Genomic DNA, 17,470 nt, shown 5'->3' on the forward strand with positions numbered 1-17,470 from the left:
AACAAGCAGATTTAAAAAAAAAAAAAAAAAAATGTGATACTTGCGTGTAACACTTGTTTTCCTGAAGAAACATAATCCTGATTAATAACAGTGAAATGTCAATTAATAATTAAAATTACAACAAAAAGAAAAAAGAAAGGTCCCATGTTTGACCGCCCTCGTCAAATCTGATCACATTAAACATTTCAGTGTGGCCGAGCGGATTTCATCCTGCCACTCACATTCTCCAGACTTTGATATTTTACTGCATCCCAGGATGCTTGACAAATACAGGCCCTAACTGGATTAGGATCACAGCCCTAGATCTCTCTCCACTAAACCCCGAGGCCAAGGGCAGACCGTGTGGGAAAGCAAGATTGACAGGAAGTCGTTGGGTAAAGGCAGAGGTGTGTATGTGTGTTTTCTTCCGTGCACACGTGTGTGTTTGCCCAGCGGGCAGAACACAGGGCCAGGGCAGGAAACGAAGTGGTTGTGCCACCGGTTAGAGGAAACAGAACGGCAGATAAATTACTCTGAGTCGGGCTGGCAGGACTTCTGAGAGCCGGAGCTGAGTGGACATTGAGGGAGGACAGAGTGTTGACATGTAGGATGGTGTGCCTAACCCAACAGGAAAACAAATTCATCTGATGTTTTTTTTTTTTATTCGCAGAGTATTTTAATCTCCGAAGCGTGAACCCTGCCCGATTTTGGAGGACTGTCAAGGAAATGCATGTGCAGAAAGATTTTTAATTTATCTAACGTTGAGTCACAATGAGCTACTGAAACAGCTTCAGTGCAACTTGTCGTGAATGTTGTAAGTCTAGAGTGATAAAGCGTCCAAAATATATCCCCTTGTGTATATTTCTCCGGTCATTTATTTAACTTTTTCTTGTAATTATTTCACATGTGTAAAACATGTGAGTGGGGACCACCGCATAGAGAGAAAAGAAACCCAACGTTGGCAAAGGATGCCATCTGGTGGACATGTATCGCCAGTCCAACAGTCACAAGTACGTTTGAGTAAATGTGTCTCTCTGACTCCATGATGAACAAAGAAACTTGGCAGATTCTGTCAGTGCTGACGGACGTGCCCGTTTGTTGTTACTGTCTCCATCTGAATCATGTGTTGCTACTCATTTGTCCAGAAAGACTAGTAGTTGAGAGCTGGTATTTTTCCTCAGGATATTGAAGTTGGCAGATGAAGAAAATATTTAGGTAGAAAACAGATGAAAGCTGTGTGTTTGGTTTTTCTGAATTAACTAAAATCTTCAAAACCTCAAGAGAAGCTATTTGAGAGTTTGATTCCTGACAGCAAACAATGTCCCAGCGTTTTTTTTTTTTAGTGTAGTTTCATTTTGTTCTGAGTCTGAGACACTGGGATAAACTTTAAATAACGTAGAAGGGGCTTTTATTTTATCAGTATTTAGATATTGTTTACACGGAGAGACCATCAATGGAAAATTATGACATTCCTTCTCTTTAATTCACAGATTTGTGTTCATGACAACTTCTCAGAATGACGACATAATGTTTTCATTCAGAAAAACGGGGCAAATATTTAATTCTCAAGTGAATACACTACTTTTTGGAGGTATCAGTGTTGTTTTGTTGTTTTACAACTGTGTACGTGTTTTTCTGACTTGGAATCATGGTCATCTCAGAGCTTGCAGACACTTGAGAAAACTAAATCTTTATGCATGACAATAGTAAACCAAATAGGATAACATCACCTTTTAGCTATAATCAGGTCAGTTTTAGACATTTTGGTTTATAACTGATGGTCATGACACACAGGTGACGGTACAGTGTCTTGGAAATGTATTAATGTGGACAAAATGCAGTTGGGAATCAAGCATTTTATTTTTCTTGTCACTACAAAACTGAAACAACCAACAGAAAAGCTGTTTCTTCGTTTTCCCTTTCTTAGTACAAAAACATTTCATTCAAGGCCTAGGAAGAAGAAGAAGGATGTCGTTTACTACAACACATAAAGAAGACGTGCAAAGACACTACTCGGGGTCCAACAAGTGTCAGTCAGGTGTAAAAAACAAAAAAACAATACACAAAAAACCTGCTCCTCAGTGAGAATGAGGGTGAGTCACTCAGATACAAGTTCAAATAATCTGACTCCAGTTAAACAGTGTTAGTTGTTGTATTTTGAACCATCTCCAACGCTGTTCAGTAGAAAGGTGATCTCTACGGGCGCATGGCTCTAGGTACAGTGCTAAGGCAAAGGAGTGTGGTGTGACAACAGTTCAGAAGTCTCTCGAAGACAAGTTCAAAAGAAATGTATTTTTGTACCTACACAGAACAGATGAGATATTCCCGGAAAAACATTCCTAATAAATGTAAAAATTTAAATAAATTAATAAGATGGTGACGTTTACTGTAGAGCCAGAGAGAACACTGTCTGATTACAGGCACAAGACCACTCTTATTTTATGTAAAACTTTTGATTTCAGCCAAAGTATTTCACAAGAAGTGGTACACAAAAAAAAAAAACGATCAGACTGTAGGAGAAGACCAGAGGAAATGTAAGAACTCTCTGTCAACCAGACAAAAAAATTGAGGCCGTACTGTTTTGTTGTTTTACTACATTAAACAACCACTTATATGTAAAATATGAATAATATGAACAGGAAAATAAACTAATTCATGTGTCACTACTAGAGCAAAAATAGTGCGTCGTTATACTCGAGGAAAAAGCTTCTCATTCACACAAAACTCACACAAAACAAGGCCATCAAAAACACAGCTCTTCATTAACATACAGTAACTTAAAAAAAAAACATGGCAATACAGTTCAGTCAGATATATTTTCACACATTTTTGCCAAATGGTAAAATATCCATAGAAACGGTGTTGCTTTTTTTCTTCAAAGACGAACGGCCGGGAAGAAACGTTTATTTTTCGGGCTGGGGTCGAGCACATGCGTTGTTCAGAGGGCACAAATAATTTAGATTGTATCAGGAAAATGTCACACGGATGAAACATTTAGAGAGGACTTCAAATAACACTAACACTGTCGTATCATAAAACGGATACTATAAACAGAAACCGAGCCTTTTATTTCTTTTACGTGCACGCTGTAACAGAATCTTTTTTTTGATAAGTACGCACATAAAGTTCGAGTTATCACACTCGTGCGGCTGCATGTGAGTTAAACTTACTGCACAGTTTCGGTGTAGTGTTGTTAATGTGCACATTTTTGAGATCGTACATTTGGCTGGTACGCACAAGATGAAGAAGAGTCATCTGAATGGATGCGTGGCTGATCTGTAGCTGATATATATCTGTACGCTGGGCAGAGGTTTCACAAAAACATCTTCTATCTTAGCACTGGCTTCGTTTACACGGACGCTAGTATTCATCCAATGAGTCCCGAGTAAAAAAATCCTCATGTAACCACCTCAGCCTGAACTGACTGGTCTGCTGATCACCAATCGGAGGGAACCGACCCTTTGTCTGTTCCCAATTTCCTATGTTACTGTTGCTAGGTTAGATAATCAATCTCAATGCAGAGGAACACTGGAAACTTAGTCAAAGAAATGTGAAAAACATAAACAACAAGTGTGTGTGTGTTTACAGCGGAGGAAATAACAACACTGAAAACTGGTGAAAGATTAGTCATTTTTCCAATTTCTACCAAAGCTGGCGCGTTTTCTTAGCACAGTGCATACCTTGTGTATAAGTGCCAAGTAACTATGTAAACCCTTGATATGATTGTTCCTCTCTGGTTAGAATAAATCCATTCTTAAAAACAAACATAAACATTAGCTGACATGACAAGTTTCCAGGATGGACAGAAAACAATGAGTTTTAAACAAGTGTTTGAAATGATGAAGCAGGAAATGAAATGAAAAAAAAATGTCGTCCGTATAATGGTAGCCAGTGATGACCTTTGTGCCCCATTTACACCTGGTGTGATCACGCCATCTGTATCTGGATTCATTGCTCTCGTCGTGATTGTGCCTGTGATTTAATCCAACCTCAAGTTGTTACTTGGTGAGATATGGACGAGTTCCCAACAAACATCAAAGGGAGCAGTTCATCTTTATGGGCTTTTACGGTTGATACTTGCTTTAATTAGAAAGGTAGTTAGAAGTGGATCCAGGTGACCTTTGAACTTCTTTTCAACTTGACACAGCTCAACAGATTGCTCATTAATACAAGGTATACATATTGTATCTTAACAGGTCAAAATGACATTAGGAAAAAGTAATGAAAACGTGACTGTAAACCAGTTCTTGATAAACAAATACTCAAGGTTCATCCAGAGGCACCATGTGGTGGGCTTTCTTGTAACCAGTTTCAAACCGTTCCCACTAAGTCTCAGCAGGCCTCCTTGGCTTGGCTTGGCATCTTGCACATCATCAGGATCTGCTTCAAGGCTTTCTGCACGTCCTCGTCCATCTGACCCTTTAAGCCACACAGCGCAGGGTTAGTTAGTTAAAGATTATACAAATCACATCAATTATTTGAATCCTAGTCCACTAAAAAAACCTGATACCTGAAGATTAAGACATAAAATCATCTCTTTTATAATGAGCCATTAAAAGTTAACATTTAGGAGATGGAGCTGAATAAGAGACATAAACTAACGTATGGGTTTACCTGAACAGCGTAGAGGAGGTGCATCCTATAGACGGACACTATTTCATTGTGCTGCTTCTTTGACTCCTGTAAAGACAACATGCTGTAAATATGACGTCTTATCCCTGTCATAGATATCAAAGGTAGCAGGAGTAGCATCTGAAGTGATCTTACAGCTAGCTGGTACTGCAGCTGTTTGATTTGTTGCTGCATCGTCTCCAGCTGCTGGTTTTGCTGCTGCTGTCTCTTGGAGGGGGAACATGAGCTGTAGGAGAGCTGTGATAGGCTGTTTAACGCCTCCTTTAGTTTCCCCACCTCCCGAGACAGGTCATCTATCTGAAAGGGAAAATGTAAAATAAAACAGTTTGATGAGAATGTAAAAAAGCTGTGATTAGACCGAATGTATAAATAAACACGATACTACAGAAGTGAATGATAATAGGTTATTTCTTACCCTTTTGTTCTTCTCTCTCTCAGAGGCAACGTGATTCTCCACCAGCTGTTTGAGCTGACACACAGCGTCCTGGGACTCCTCCAGTCTGGACGTCAGCGTGTGGTTCTCCTTCTCCCTCGACATCACCAGCTCCTGCAGGGCCTCCCGCTCTGCTCCGTTGTCCCGTGCCTTGTGGTGGATGGATGAAGGTATGAATAAGTAAAATAAAATACACATTTTTCTACATAACACAGAGCATTTAAATGTCCTTTCTTCCACTGTCCTCCCACCTTCTGCCATGCATCAGCAGCCTCCAGAGCCATCTCATCCTGCTTCCTGAGGGCCCCCTGGAGGAGCTGCGTCAGATGGGTCACCTCGCCCTCCAGCTGCTCCTTCATGGTGTCGTGCTCCAGACGGGACACGGAGTCATCTGAGGTGACGTCTTTTTCTGTTGTCAGTCTGTTTGTGGAAGAGACACAAGGACATTATGGCAACTGAAGCTGAAGTTTATTTTATTCTAGCAGATGAGAACATTTTATTCAAGCTGGCAAATTAGTTTGTTTACTGCGGCAGGCTGGATCTCACTGTCATAGTTATCCAAGGTTTGTTTTTACATTTCACTAACTAAAACCTCCTCTGCTAATATGGAAAAATAACCTAGTAAAAGTAATGTTGTGGAAACACACATGTGAAATTTTTCATTCTCTCCTCACCTGTTCTGAAGCGCCTCCATCTGCATGGTCTTCTGACGTAGCTGCTCTCTCAGGGCTTCTGTCTCACTTTCCAGCTCTTTGATGGCGTTTCCCAGAGAGGACATTACCTGCATGTGGTCAGCGAGGGCCACGGAGCTCTGTGCCTGAGCCTCTGCCTCCTGTCTCAGTAGTGAAATCTCCTCTTGAGTGGCTGAGTGTTTCTTCTCAGCCTCGGCTAACAGCGTCTGCAGCTCCTCCACCTTACTGCTCAGCTGCTGGACTTGTTGTTGTTGTTGTTCTGAGGATGGGGATGAGGCTGCGCTGCTCTCGGTTTGGGCCTCAGCCAGATGTTTCTGAGCAGCACTCAGCTGACTCTTGGTTTCGCTGTAGGAGTGTGAGAGTTCCAGTAAGCGGCGCTGCAGCCCGGCAATTACCTCGTTGAGCTCGGCCTTCATCTCTTCAAAGTCTTTGGCTGCAGCCTCAACAGGCACTGTGCCTCTGAGAGCCTCCTAAAAGACAAGAAGGAAGGAATGAATGAATGGCATGAAAGATGTATGAGTATCCCCTCTTCAGACATCCAGATGTTCAAAGAAAAGAAGGATCCTATATTTACCTGCAGCATCCTGACTTCCTCTTGTGCCTCCTTGTACAGCTCCTCGATCCGTGCAGTCCTCTGTTCTTTCTCCTTGATGATCCGTCTCTCCTCCTCCATCCTCCTCAGCTCCTCTTCCAGGTGTCTGATTTGTTGATCTGCTTTATCTTGCTCAGCTCCCGATTGGACCAGCTGGGCCTTCAGCTGTTTTACTTCATGTTCAAGCGTGGAGGACGTCCGTCTCTGGACCTCTTCTTTATCCATCAGTTCACCTTCTCCTCTTCCCATCTGTGCTCTCAGATTCTCCACTTCTTCCACAGCTTGGTGGTATCTCTCCTGAGTGTCTGTCAGCTTGGCCTGCAACTCTGCTAGACTCTCCACCAACTCTTTCTCTCTCACGTTTTCATCCTCCTCTCTTTCTCTGCCTCGCTCAGGTTTCAGCTGGGCCTGGAGCGAGCGGTTTTCTTTCCTGGTTTCAAGAAGTTTTATTTGAACGCTCTCTAGCGCCTGCATCAACAGCCTGATCTCCTCTTTGCTTCCTCCTCCTCCTCCTCCTTCACTGTCTTCCTGTTCCTCCAGTCTGACAGAAGCGACTCCTGGACGGTCTTCCCCTTCTACTTGGACAGTGGAAAGGACTTGTGGATCAAACTCGTCTTGGGTGGAGTGGAAGGAGGAGTTGGAAGTCATGCTGTTTGGGCGACTGTCCTCCTTCAGGTCCTCATTTCCTTGGTGGGACGGATGCTTCTGTGAGTGAAAGGTTATGAGGTTTAGAGTTAGGAGAGACACTTAGGATGGTACACCCAAACTTCTAGTTACATGACATCACAGCTGCAACAAACAGTCTAAATCAATATCTCGTCATTTTATTCATTGTCAGTGAATCCTTTCATGAAAGAAAACTATTTGGCAGATCAACAGTACATCCAGTCACTAGCTGCAATTAATCAAATTATAATAGATTTGCATTTTTTCAAATTGTTCAAGTTGAGACGGATCTGAAACCACATCTGAAACAACCTTTGACTTTAAAGCTCTGTTTTATGGATCATATTTTATTATTTATGCGATATCTCTCATCACACGGTTAGGTCATTTGTAAGTTTTGCTGTACTTTTTATTATATTTGCCTCTCATTTGAAAACGTGCCGCATTTACTCGGTTGCCATTACTTTGAGTATGTTCAGTCATTTGTTCAGTGTGAATGATTGGGCTACATACCTTCAGTTTACTTGCAAGTTGCTGATTCTCCAGAGTCAGAGCTGTGATCTTGGCTTGCAGGGCAGAAACCAGAGCTGCAGATGCTGTAAAGTTGTGCTCTTCCTGAACACACACACACATACATTCACATGCCACACAGAGGCATAAAGATAATGTTAAGGACCACTAGCTACCTGCTGAAAAACAACACAAGTCTTGACACGTCTAAAGCTTTGGGTAGACCTCCAAGAATGCCGAAGGTGAAAAAGTTCAGCTGTTGTCAGAGAATAGCACTAAGCTGGGAATGTTTGAGTAAAACATAACTAGAATGACTTTTTGTAAACTTACTAAACAAAGGAAAAGAGTTTAAGATGAATCAGGAGTTTAAAAATCCCACCATATAGGTGTGTAACTGGCTTACTCAAACAGCAATTTTCTTTTTCAACTGGATGAAAAGAATTCAGTCTGTACGTTCAGTCAACGCACCTGGTTTAAAATCCGTCCCTACGTAATATAAATGAGTCACCACAGCGTCATTGTCACCTTTGTTTCCAGCTCAGTACCCGCCACTGTTTCCACCGTCTGCTTCAGGTCTTCGATCGTCTCCAGCAACATGATTCTCTCCACATGGAGCTTCTCCAACTCCTCTTTCAGTGCTGTTCCTCTAATCTCATCCTCCTTTAAAACGAGGGGAGGAGAAAGGAACGAGGGGTGGCGGGAAGAGGAAAAACAGATGAGAGAGGGAACAGCATATGAAGGCTGAAGGAGAGAATTTAGCTAACTGGTATATGATATACACAACTACAAACCTAGATGGAAAATACTAGATAATGTAGTTTTATTTAGTTAGGAGGTTTTTCCTATTACCTTGTAGTTGAATCTCTTGGGAGTGTCACTTTTGTTGGATGCAGGAGTCCCAGCAGATGTCATGACAGAAGGAGAGGAGGGTCCAGAGCTCTGAAGAAGAATTGAGTTGATAGTGTTTGAATTTATTTTCCTCATAATATCTCATCGTGTCTTAAAAATAACAAGATTATTTCTTGATCTTTAAAACACTTTAACGTTAAAAACCAGTGAGTAGCTTATGCAGAGTTAGTACTGGCCTAGATGTTTGCACTGAGAACAGTTTTATATCTTAAAATTTGAAAAACAAAACACATTAGTACATAAATTAAAATCGTACACGAATGGCACACGTTAATAACCAGTGTGGCCAAATAGAGCTGATGATTCCCAGCTCGAAGGTTCTTCAAAAGCCAACAAAACACACCGAAAATATCAAACCAAGATTTTGTTTAGTGCTATGACAACCTAGATGGCTTACACTAGTGTAGCCTATCATAAAAAAATGTAAATCATACAGCAACAATTCCCACCCAACTCTATTTTTACCCACTAAATAAAATTCAAAACTGCCCAGCTGGATGTGAAACTGCCCGACACTGTTGGTGTCATGTCCTGATTTCTGTTGAGAAAACACTGACATAACAGATGATATAGTATATATATAAACACACAAACTGTACTTACTTGATGAATACACTGCAGACATGCATTCATATTAATATAGAGTGGCACACTGATACAAGCCAACAGAGAGACATGCATTTACCTGCAGTGGGCTAATGGGAGGTGGAGGTGCTTTTCTTTTTTTGGGAGTTGTGATCCGTTCATCACTTAGCTTAGCTACTTGATCATGCTGAGGAGCCAGCGGAAGAGGCAGAGAGAAAGAGAAATGGAAAGGTGGGATTCAGTGCTGGTTAGTAAAAGGAGAGTCGATCAGTGATTGCTACAGTAAGTATTAAGTTTTCAAAAACTAAAAGATTTCTTTTTCAAAAATGACATGATTGGAGAAGCTAATGCTGAGAAACAAAGTAATAAAATTTTACTTTTAGTCATCATTTTTTGCTCTTGCAGCATCATTTTCTAAAAAATACTATGTTAAAATTATTAATTGTAAATTTACACTTTAATTTATAATTGATTGATTTGTAAGTTTTTGAGTTTTGTTTGTGAAAGGAGATGAAAAGGAGATTTATTTTCTCACCTGAGGACTTCGAAGAGATTTGGTATCTGGTGAAGGAAACAGGAAACAACAGTAGAAAGCATGTTAAAGATAATGTTGTAATCATTTCAGACTTCTCTTTAAATATTAACCTCAGCAGACATTCATACAGTATAATGTTAAACAGAAGAAGTAGCAGGAGCTCTACTGCAGAGGGCAGTGTTGACTTTGTCTCGAAATCATGGCGGTACAAATCTCACACACCCCTCAGAGACCATACCTTTGTGTGAGAGGCAACGAGTATCAACTATTAACTGTTTAGGTGTTTTGTTAGGGTTGGACTGAGGTCAGATATAGACAGACATGGTTTAAAGAAGGGGTGAAATAATAAACAGATGAAACAAGTATATGTGTGTATGTCTCACGTGTTTTCTGTGTTTTTCACTCTCACCTGAGACAGGATGTTGGTTCAGAGCCACCATGAGAGCAGTTTTTGCTTCAGAGTTTCCTGACATCCTGACGTAATGTAAGACATCGTGGCCTTCTGAATCGACAGCTGACAGGTCTGCTCCTCGCTGAACCAACACTTCAACAACTGACACTGCGCTGGACTCGGCTGCAAGCATCAAGGCTGTCCTACACAACGGAGGAGCCAGGTACATATGCATAAACGTACACTGAACACCAACTCGACATATAACTAATGTTCAAGAATGTGTCCAGCAAGCCATTTGTGAATTTTCTGGGTTGACTGTGTTTTTACCTGCCACTGTTGTCTGGAGTGTTGATTTCAGCACTGCAGTCCAGCAAAGTGCTGCAGACTTCAGGCTGACTGTGTTTGGCTGACAGCAGCAAGGCTGTGAGGCCGTCCTGTGGAACAAACACACACTATGAAAACAGATTTATATGGACACACACACACACACACACACCTATATAACTCATGACATGGGTCTCGACTTATGGCAGCTATTTGTGTGGTGAGAGATATCTCAGATCCATGTGAAAACTGAGTGAATGTCTCCTACTGTCAGTGAATTTTCCAGCAGATAAACAGAAAGGGCAACACCGTTTAGCTTCCCGCAGAGCTGTATGTTTTAAGAGGACAGACATATGAGCAAGGGAAAATCCCTCAAATTATATACAGTAACTGTTCTAAATGAATAGTCTCTAGAGTTTATTGGAACGGTATTTCATAAGACACGCCACATTTTTAACCAGGGTTGATAGATCCTAACCCCAAATATGACCCTTAACCTAACCCTAGCCTCCCATGACCAACCTAAACAGCTGATTGGCTAAAATTGTGGAGGGCGGTGTCCAGACGAGAAGGCTCCGTCCAGCCATGTCATCTGGGCCAAGATTAAGTTAGGAAATAATAATTGCGACTTAAGCATAAAGACATGGTTTCGATAAAGAACGCATTATTAAACTGTATGAACAGACATTATACAGACCATTTACATTAACAGTGAAACATGAAGTTAAATAAAAAAAAAAAACTCTGAAGCCCCGTCCAACTGGAAAAAGTAAAAGAAACAGCATAGCTGTGTGTTTTCTATTACAAGGCTGCTGCCTCCACGCACCACAGAGAACAAAACTATGTTCTGGGTTCCTCCGAGCTCAGCTGAAGACTTTACCAGCCCTGCTCTGCTCTGCTCAGTCTGTTCCTCTACTTCTCTGGAATCTGAGAGACAAGAATTATTTCATTCTTCTCTGGGTAATAGATCCAGTATGCATGTCTGCAGGTGTATTACTACTTATTTCTCGCATGTGTTACTTATGTTTACGACTTGCTGTCACCCTGTTTGAAGCTCTAATGTGGACAGCAGTGTAAAGTCTGAGCAGAGCTGAAGTGCGGTGAGCAAGCAGCATTCATCATGACCAAGTGTTTAAAAACTGAGAGGCTTGACTATCAGGACAAATACATATAAAGCTGCCCCTGTTTTAAGATTAATGCTTTATTTTTAGCATAATATTGTTAATACTGCACACATTTCACACACATCTGACCTTAAATCCTATGCCCTAATGTCTGTTAGATTCAGCATCTACCATATGAACAGCTGGATCTTAAAACTAAGCAGCATCTAGTGAGCTGGTTGTTGTTGTTTTACCTTCTTTTTGCTGCTGTTGGACAGCAGTGGAAATGCCAAATATATAATTTCCTGCTGATTTAATAAATTCTATTAGATAAGATTGGTCCTAAGAAAACCAGAGGATTTCTCAGTTGCTCTCAGTTCTCCTTTTCCTACTCAGACACAGATGAAGTCTGTGCTTGTGAACCAATAATTCATATGTCCAGCAACGTGACGGACAACTTTAGAAAGTTTTTTTTTCTTGTCTCCTCTTACTCTTGGAAAATGACAGGATAGGTGATTGAAGTGGTTGTTGTCCCCAAACTAAAGTATATAGATGTCCACTGTGTCTGCTTATAACTGACTCATACTTAAATTATGAACGTACTGGCTGGAATACACGTCATAGGGTTATGGCTTACAGTCAGAGTGTGTTTTCCACAATGCAAAACCCTTCACAAACACAAATAAACCAACTTCAGATGTATGGCTACCAAAGAAGTAAAAGTCCTGTACTTATAAATGTTACTTAAGTATGTTAAGTATGTATAGTAAAAAAGAAAAGGTGGTGCCAACTATATACTAATACTATACAATGCAGTTGTAGTATTGGGCAGTCGGCTGTTGTATTATGTGGAGTAATAGCGGGGCAGTATTTCACTGTGGTGCAGTAACATTCCTTCACTGCATATTTCACAGTCTTCCAAGAGTTTTCAACTCATTAATGCGTCTCTGATTTCTATCAAGTCAAAGCCTTTTTGCAGTTGCTCAGAAATATTTCATAGTCCATATCCCTGACTGTGCCTCTGAGCAGAATTAAAGTTTACATTTACTTGATTATCTATAAACATTCTTTGTCCGATATTCGTTCGACCTGGCAGATGTTTCTCTATTTCTGTCCAGAAATTGTGTTTATTTAAGTCAAATATAGAGCAGGTACAGATATATGTTACAGCCATGATGTACACGCTGGAGGCTAACAAGCTGGCATGCGTAGAAACGCGTCAGAAACAGCAATATGTTCCAGACCACTTTGAGGTTGGCAGCCTATATGTCCACTAACCGGAGACAGAGCTGCTCAGACCTCACTTACACATTTGCAGATGATTATGGTCGGAACAGTAAATGCTGTTACATGAAAGCGACATCGGACTTTCTCAGCCTTTTCTTACATTCACTGTAAATGTTAAACTGTGTAAATGTAAAAAAAAACCCACATATTCAGAGTGAAGTGCATAATTGTGCTGCTTAGAGTTTCCCAAAAGACCAGACAAGTAATTATTTGGGTTGATCATTTCTGGATTGAGATGAATGAATTATCTGAAGACAACAAGAAAATGTCACAGGAAAACTAAACATTCATGTCTGCAGAGATCTGCTGTGACTGCACCTGGTTTTAAACCTTAAAGTCCTAACAGCCAAAAGACAGAACATTTAACTTGCACAGACAGAAATTAATGTTCATTAGAAACAATATATTTATATGTAGGTCAGGACACCTTTAAGTGTTGATCTCCTACAGCCCAGCTCTGGCATCATAATAACAAAAAGGACATAAATGGGCAAAATCTTGATTTCTTTTCTCTCATTTTTCTTCAACACACACAATTTCATGCTCGCACACTCCGGCTGGGTAAAAACCACAGGCATGGTGTGTAACGGCAATGGAGACCACATGTCTGCAGCAGCCTGAGAACAGAGTTCCCACAGCACATTGACCTTCTACCTCACACACACACACACAGCACTGATCAATCTTAAAAGAGGAGAGGAAATGTCAGTTAATGAAGATCCTTCATACTGTAACCATTGTGACAAATAACTGCAGTTCATTTAGCAAGAGATGCAGCCAAAACTAAAATCAGCAGAATGAGATATCTGCCAGCAGATATTCAACAGACAAGTAAATCTTGTCTGCTGTGTACAGTGAAATTCCTCCTCTGGAAGTATGACAGCAGAAAGTGATGAGAACAAGACTTAATGGAGCATTTTTGTGGTCTTGACTCTGTTTCAGACCCTCTGTCTGTCATGCCAGGAAAAATAAGTCTGGAGAGGATAGCGTGGAAGTAAGAATGAAAGCACATACTGCATCTTTCAGGTTGACGGGACTTTTCTGTTCACACAGCAGTTGGACAATCTGGATGTTGCCGCTGGCAGCTGAGGATTAAATAAAACAAAAATCAGACAGTGAAGGAAAGCATGTTTGATTGAGACTAACTGGGCTGAAATCAGTCATTTCCAAATATGGAGGATTGTATCCGAATACATTTAGAGCTTAAACTTAATCTTGGAATATATTCTGAGCCCTTTTACATAATTAAGAGACACTTACCAGCATGATGGAGAGCGGTCTTTCCTGAGCTGTCTACAGCATCGATGGGACATTTACACTGCAGGATTGTGAAAGAGAACACATACTTTTATTAAGTACAACAGTTCAAAGCACTAGGATCAGCTGTCGGTGCCATTAAATCTAGTAAATTCCCACATTTCCCTGAAATACCCCAAATGGGTAAATCAAAATGTACCTGTATTTAATTTTGGTTTTAAGTATTTGTCATAATATTAGTGTAAATACCACTTTCCCCTAATGAAATCAAAAAGAGAACAAGCCGTAGACAAAACAGTTTTTCCACCAAGACTGCAGGTGATGTGAGGCAATGTCACAGTTGGCTTTTGGCTGCCGGTAGTTCTTTGATTTTTAGTTCCTTTTCTATGGTTTGGCATGCGTATGTTTATGTATTTACATGCTCTTGTTCTGTATGCTACATAGTTTACAAACGGTAATGACCAGTTTGAAATGTTTTGAGAAGCAGTATTTAATATTGATGGGGATTTTTCCAAAAAAAAAAAAAAAAGGAGAAGAAGCTAGCAGACAACAACTAACTGACCGGGCAGACTGTCATGAGTTCAGTCAGCAGATCAGAGCAGATCATAGCGTCGGTCCCGCTATGATCTGCTGATCTCCTCACACAATCAGCAGACAGAAGAAATGAAGCAGTGAAAGAGTCTTGTTTCAGGCAATACCAGAATATAGGTTTCATTTTCCTGTTTTCACACGTTAACATCCAAGAATGAATCCTTGTGTGACACTGACACACTCTTACTTTCATATTCTAGCACTTTCTGTTGAAAACATTTCACTAGAGCTAAAATGTTTAGTTCAGTCCATTTACTGTGTGTTGGTAGCACAGGTTATTAAAATCAAAACTTATCAAATCCCCCTCCATGATTAAAGCTTACCTGAATGAGCTTTCTGCAGCATTCGATATGATTGTTTTTGGCAGCCAGGTGTAACGGACTAAAACCTGAACATAAGTAAAGACCTTCATTAAATTAAAGATTTTAGTGACAAACAAGCAGTATATGTTTCTGTTTACAGTCTTTACAGAGACGAAAGCTCACATTTACAAATAAATGCAGGAGAGTTCAAACACTTCTCATGTATCCTGCATCAGCAGTACATACCAGCAGCGTCAGTGATTGACAGGTCAGCTCCATGAGCCAAGATGAGGGACAGACAGTCTGTGAGACCACGAGCAGCTGCTACATGAAGACTGAACACAAATCCAAAGAACAAATTAGAGAACACAGTACATTTATTAATTGTTAATCACAATTTTTAAACAATTCAACAAATTTGTCATTTCAATAAAGATTGAAACTGTACTGTCTAGCTGACATTAGAATAAAAGATTTGCGGTTATTTGCTCTCTTGCCTTAGATTACTGTACACTCTGCTGAATGTAAAACCTCTACTTCCCCTTTTTTAATCCCCACAAGAACCAAAGTGTGACAAAATTTGTGTTTGCATTTTTACAAGGGATTAATTGTTTGCCATCTCAGCCACTTCCTATAGTCACCGTTCATTTCCTGGTGTTAATTAAAGGTAGATTGTGTAACCTTTGGAAGGAGCCAGGCCAGTCATTTCCCTCTGCCCTGTTTACACTTAAGTGTTAGTGTCACAACTGGACGACTTGACAACAACCACCAAGACACATTCACACCACTTGTCAAGGTGATCTAGGACGCCTTTGACCACAATACTGCTGTAGTTTGATGACGTTCCTGACGAGGACGTGACAGAAAAATACGTCATCAGTCCGAGGAGTGGTGGTCGTTTTGGTGACAGTGCATCAGCACTCAAAAAGATAAAGATATATAGTGGCATAGCCTGTACGTGCGTATTAGTACATCCCTATATGTAACAGAGTCACCTAGTATCTGTGTTTGGAGCCCTTGAACTTCAGAAATGATGTAGGTAACAACAAAATCTAGAAAAAATGGACGCACAGGTGTGAACAGCATTGTGTCTCAGCCATCACATTGTGTTCAGATCACTAAAACAAATTTTAAAACCAAGTCTAAACAGGGTCAGTCTTTATGCTAAGCTAAACTAATAGGCTGCTGGCTGTAGCTTCAAGATTCAAAGTGTTCACTGTCATACGCACAGTAAGGCAACATGTTCCTTAGTGGAGGCCTTTGGGTTCTATGGGTTGAGGGGAGGGGCCTCTGTGGATCATCCCACAGATACTTGATCAGTTTGGGATCTAGTGAATTTGGAGGTCAGGTCAACACCTTGCGCTGTTCTTTATGTTTTTTTGAGTTGTTCCTTAACTGTTTTTTTGTGTCCTGCTGGGGATGGCTGCTGCCATCAAAGAGTGTCACTGCTATGGGGCGGGGGTGCCCGGTCTGGTCTAGGTGGGTGCTACATGTCTAAGTAACTTCCCCATGAATGCCAGGTCCAAAAGTTTCCCAGCACAACATTGTATTATCACAAGATGGAGAAATGCTGTTTACTTCTCTTGTCAGTGGCCATAATGTTGTGGCTGATCCATGTAAACTGCATCAGCTGTATGTCAGCAATGAGTGTGTAATTATACACGTCAAACTGAAAATGTAAGCAGTACAGTTACTTAAGGTGGGTGGAAGCCTGTGATCTTCTACACAAGAAAGGAAATCAGTGTGTTTCACAAAATTAACAACAATTAAAGGGACTCCTCAGTCTGGGAACCATCAAACAGAGCAGTATACTAACAGTTTTCAGATTTTAAACCACACAACATTATTTAGACTATAAAAGGTAAAGCACTGCCTTGCATGCAGGAATGTCATACGTCATTAGTATGCAAATAAAAAAGCTCTTGTCTGAATTGTTTGTGCATATGTATGCTGCAGGAGATAAATACAACCCCTTTCCAGCTCAGTGAGCAGAATGAAAAAAAAAACAAACCCCAACACATGCCCACCCAGCATAGATCACGCACAACTATGCCCACATGCCTTTCAATCAGGTTTTATCACCATAGAGATACTGTAGACTCCTCCTTTGTGCGTCCTGAAAAGATTGGAGCATTGTGATCCCAAACCATCACATTCATGATGATTTACAAAGCCCGTGCGTGTGCATCTGTGTGTGTGTTTGTGTTCACTCGGAGAAAAGGTCAAGGATGCGAACTACTACTACTAAAGTCCCGGTGTTTGTTTCGGTGTGTGAGAATCTGCATACATGTTTTGATCTTCCTGGCTCTTGTGTGCGCTACTGAACACATTCAGGTCGGCGGGTGTTGTGTTTCAGAGAAAGAAAGAGGTCAAATATTAACACTGAGCCTCTGTGCTATCAACAATCTCAACCGGTGAGGCTTACGAGGAGCACCACAGCCGCCTCTGGCTCTCAAAACCCCGAATGTCATGGCGGAGACCGAGAGAATGGCAGCAAAATGTCAAGAGCTGAGGAAAACAGCTGTATTTTTAGATTGGCCATTCATTTTTAACACTGTGCTGCGGAGCATGAAAGTAGTTTCATAAGCGCCAGAGTTAAGAATCAGAGCATACACTGCAGAGGTATGTGTAATCCTTTATACTGAGAGGAAAACTGAAAAAATCACCAACATTTTACAC

The 17,470-nt window shown here is 40.8% G+C and overlaps 1 protein-coding gene across 2 annotated transcripts in view; it reads right to left on the reverse strand.

The window, feature by feature from the left end:
* Positions 1-1,664: 1,664 nt before the first annotated feature.
* rai14 (retinoic acid induced 14) overlaps positions 1,665-17,470 on the reverse strand; it is a 36,304-nt gene continuing 20,498 nt past the window's right edge. For both annotated transcript variants that reach the window (XM_084572350.1, XM_084572351.1), the window contains 18 exons: positions 15,038-15,126; positions 14,813-14,877; positions 13,902-13,959; positions 13,656-13,726; positions 10,255-10,361; positions 9,943-10,127; positions 9,534-9,559; positions 9,099-9,185; positions 8,354-8,443; positions 8,030-8,164; positions 7,508-7,609; positions 6,311-7,033; positions 5,719-6,206; positions 5,296-5,464; positions 5,027-5,194; positions 4,747-4,908; positions 4,594-4,659; positions 1,665-4,398 (listed from right to left, as the gene is read on the reverse strand). In XM_084572350.1, the coding sequence (XP_084428476.1) occupies positions 4,312-4,398; positions 4,594-4,659; positions 4,747-4,908; positions 5,027-5,194; positions 5,296-5,464; positions 5,719-6,206; positions 6,311-7,033; positions 7,508-7,609; positions 8,030-8,164; positions 8,354-8,443; positions 9,099-9,185; positions 9,534-9,559; positions 9,943-10,127; positions 10,255-10,361; positions 13,656-13,726; positions 13,902-13,959; positions 14,813-14,877; positions 15,038-15,126 (2,878 nt within the window). In that variant the 3' untranslated portion in view covers positions 1,665-4,311. The remainder of the gene's footprint in view (positions 4,399-4,593; positions 4,660-4,746; positions 4,909-5,026; positions 5,195-5,295; positions 5,465-5,718; positions 6,207-6,310; positions 7,034-7,507; positions 7,610-8,029; positions 8,165-8,353; positions 8,444-9,098; positions 9,186-9,533; positions 9,560-9,942; positions 10,128-10,254; positions 10,362-13,655; positions 13,727-13,901; positions 13,960-14,812; positions 14,878-15,037; positions 15,127-17,470) is intronic.

The sequence above is a fragment of the Chelon labrosus genome, assembly GCF_963514085.1.
Source record: "Chelon labrosus genome assembly, chromosome: 22".
Taxonomy (NCBI): domain Eukaryota; kingdom Metazoa; phylum Chordata; class Actinopteri; order Mugiliformes; family Mugilidae; genus Chelon; species Chelon labrosus.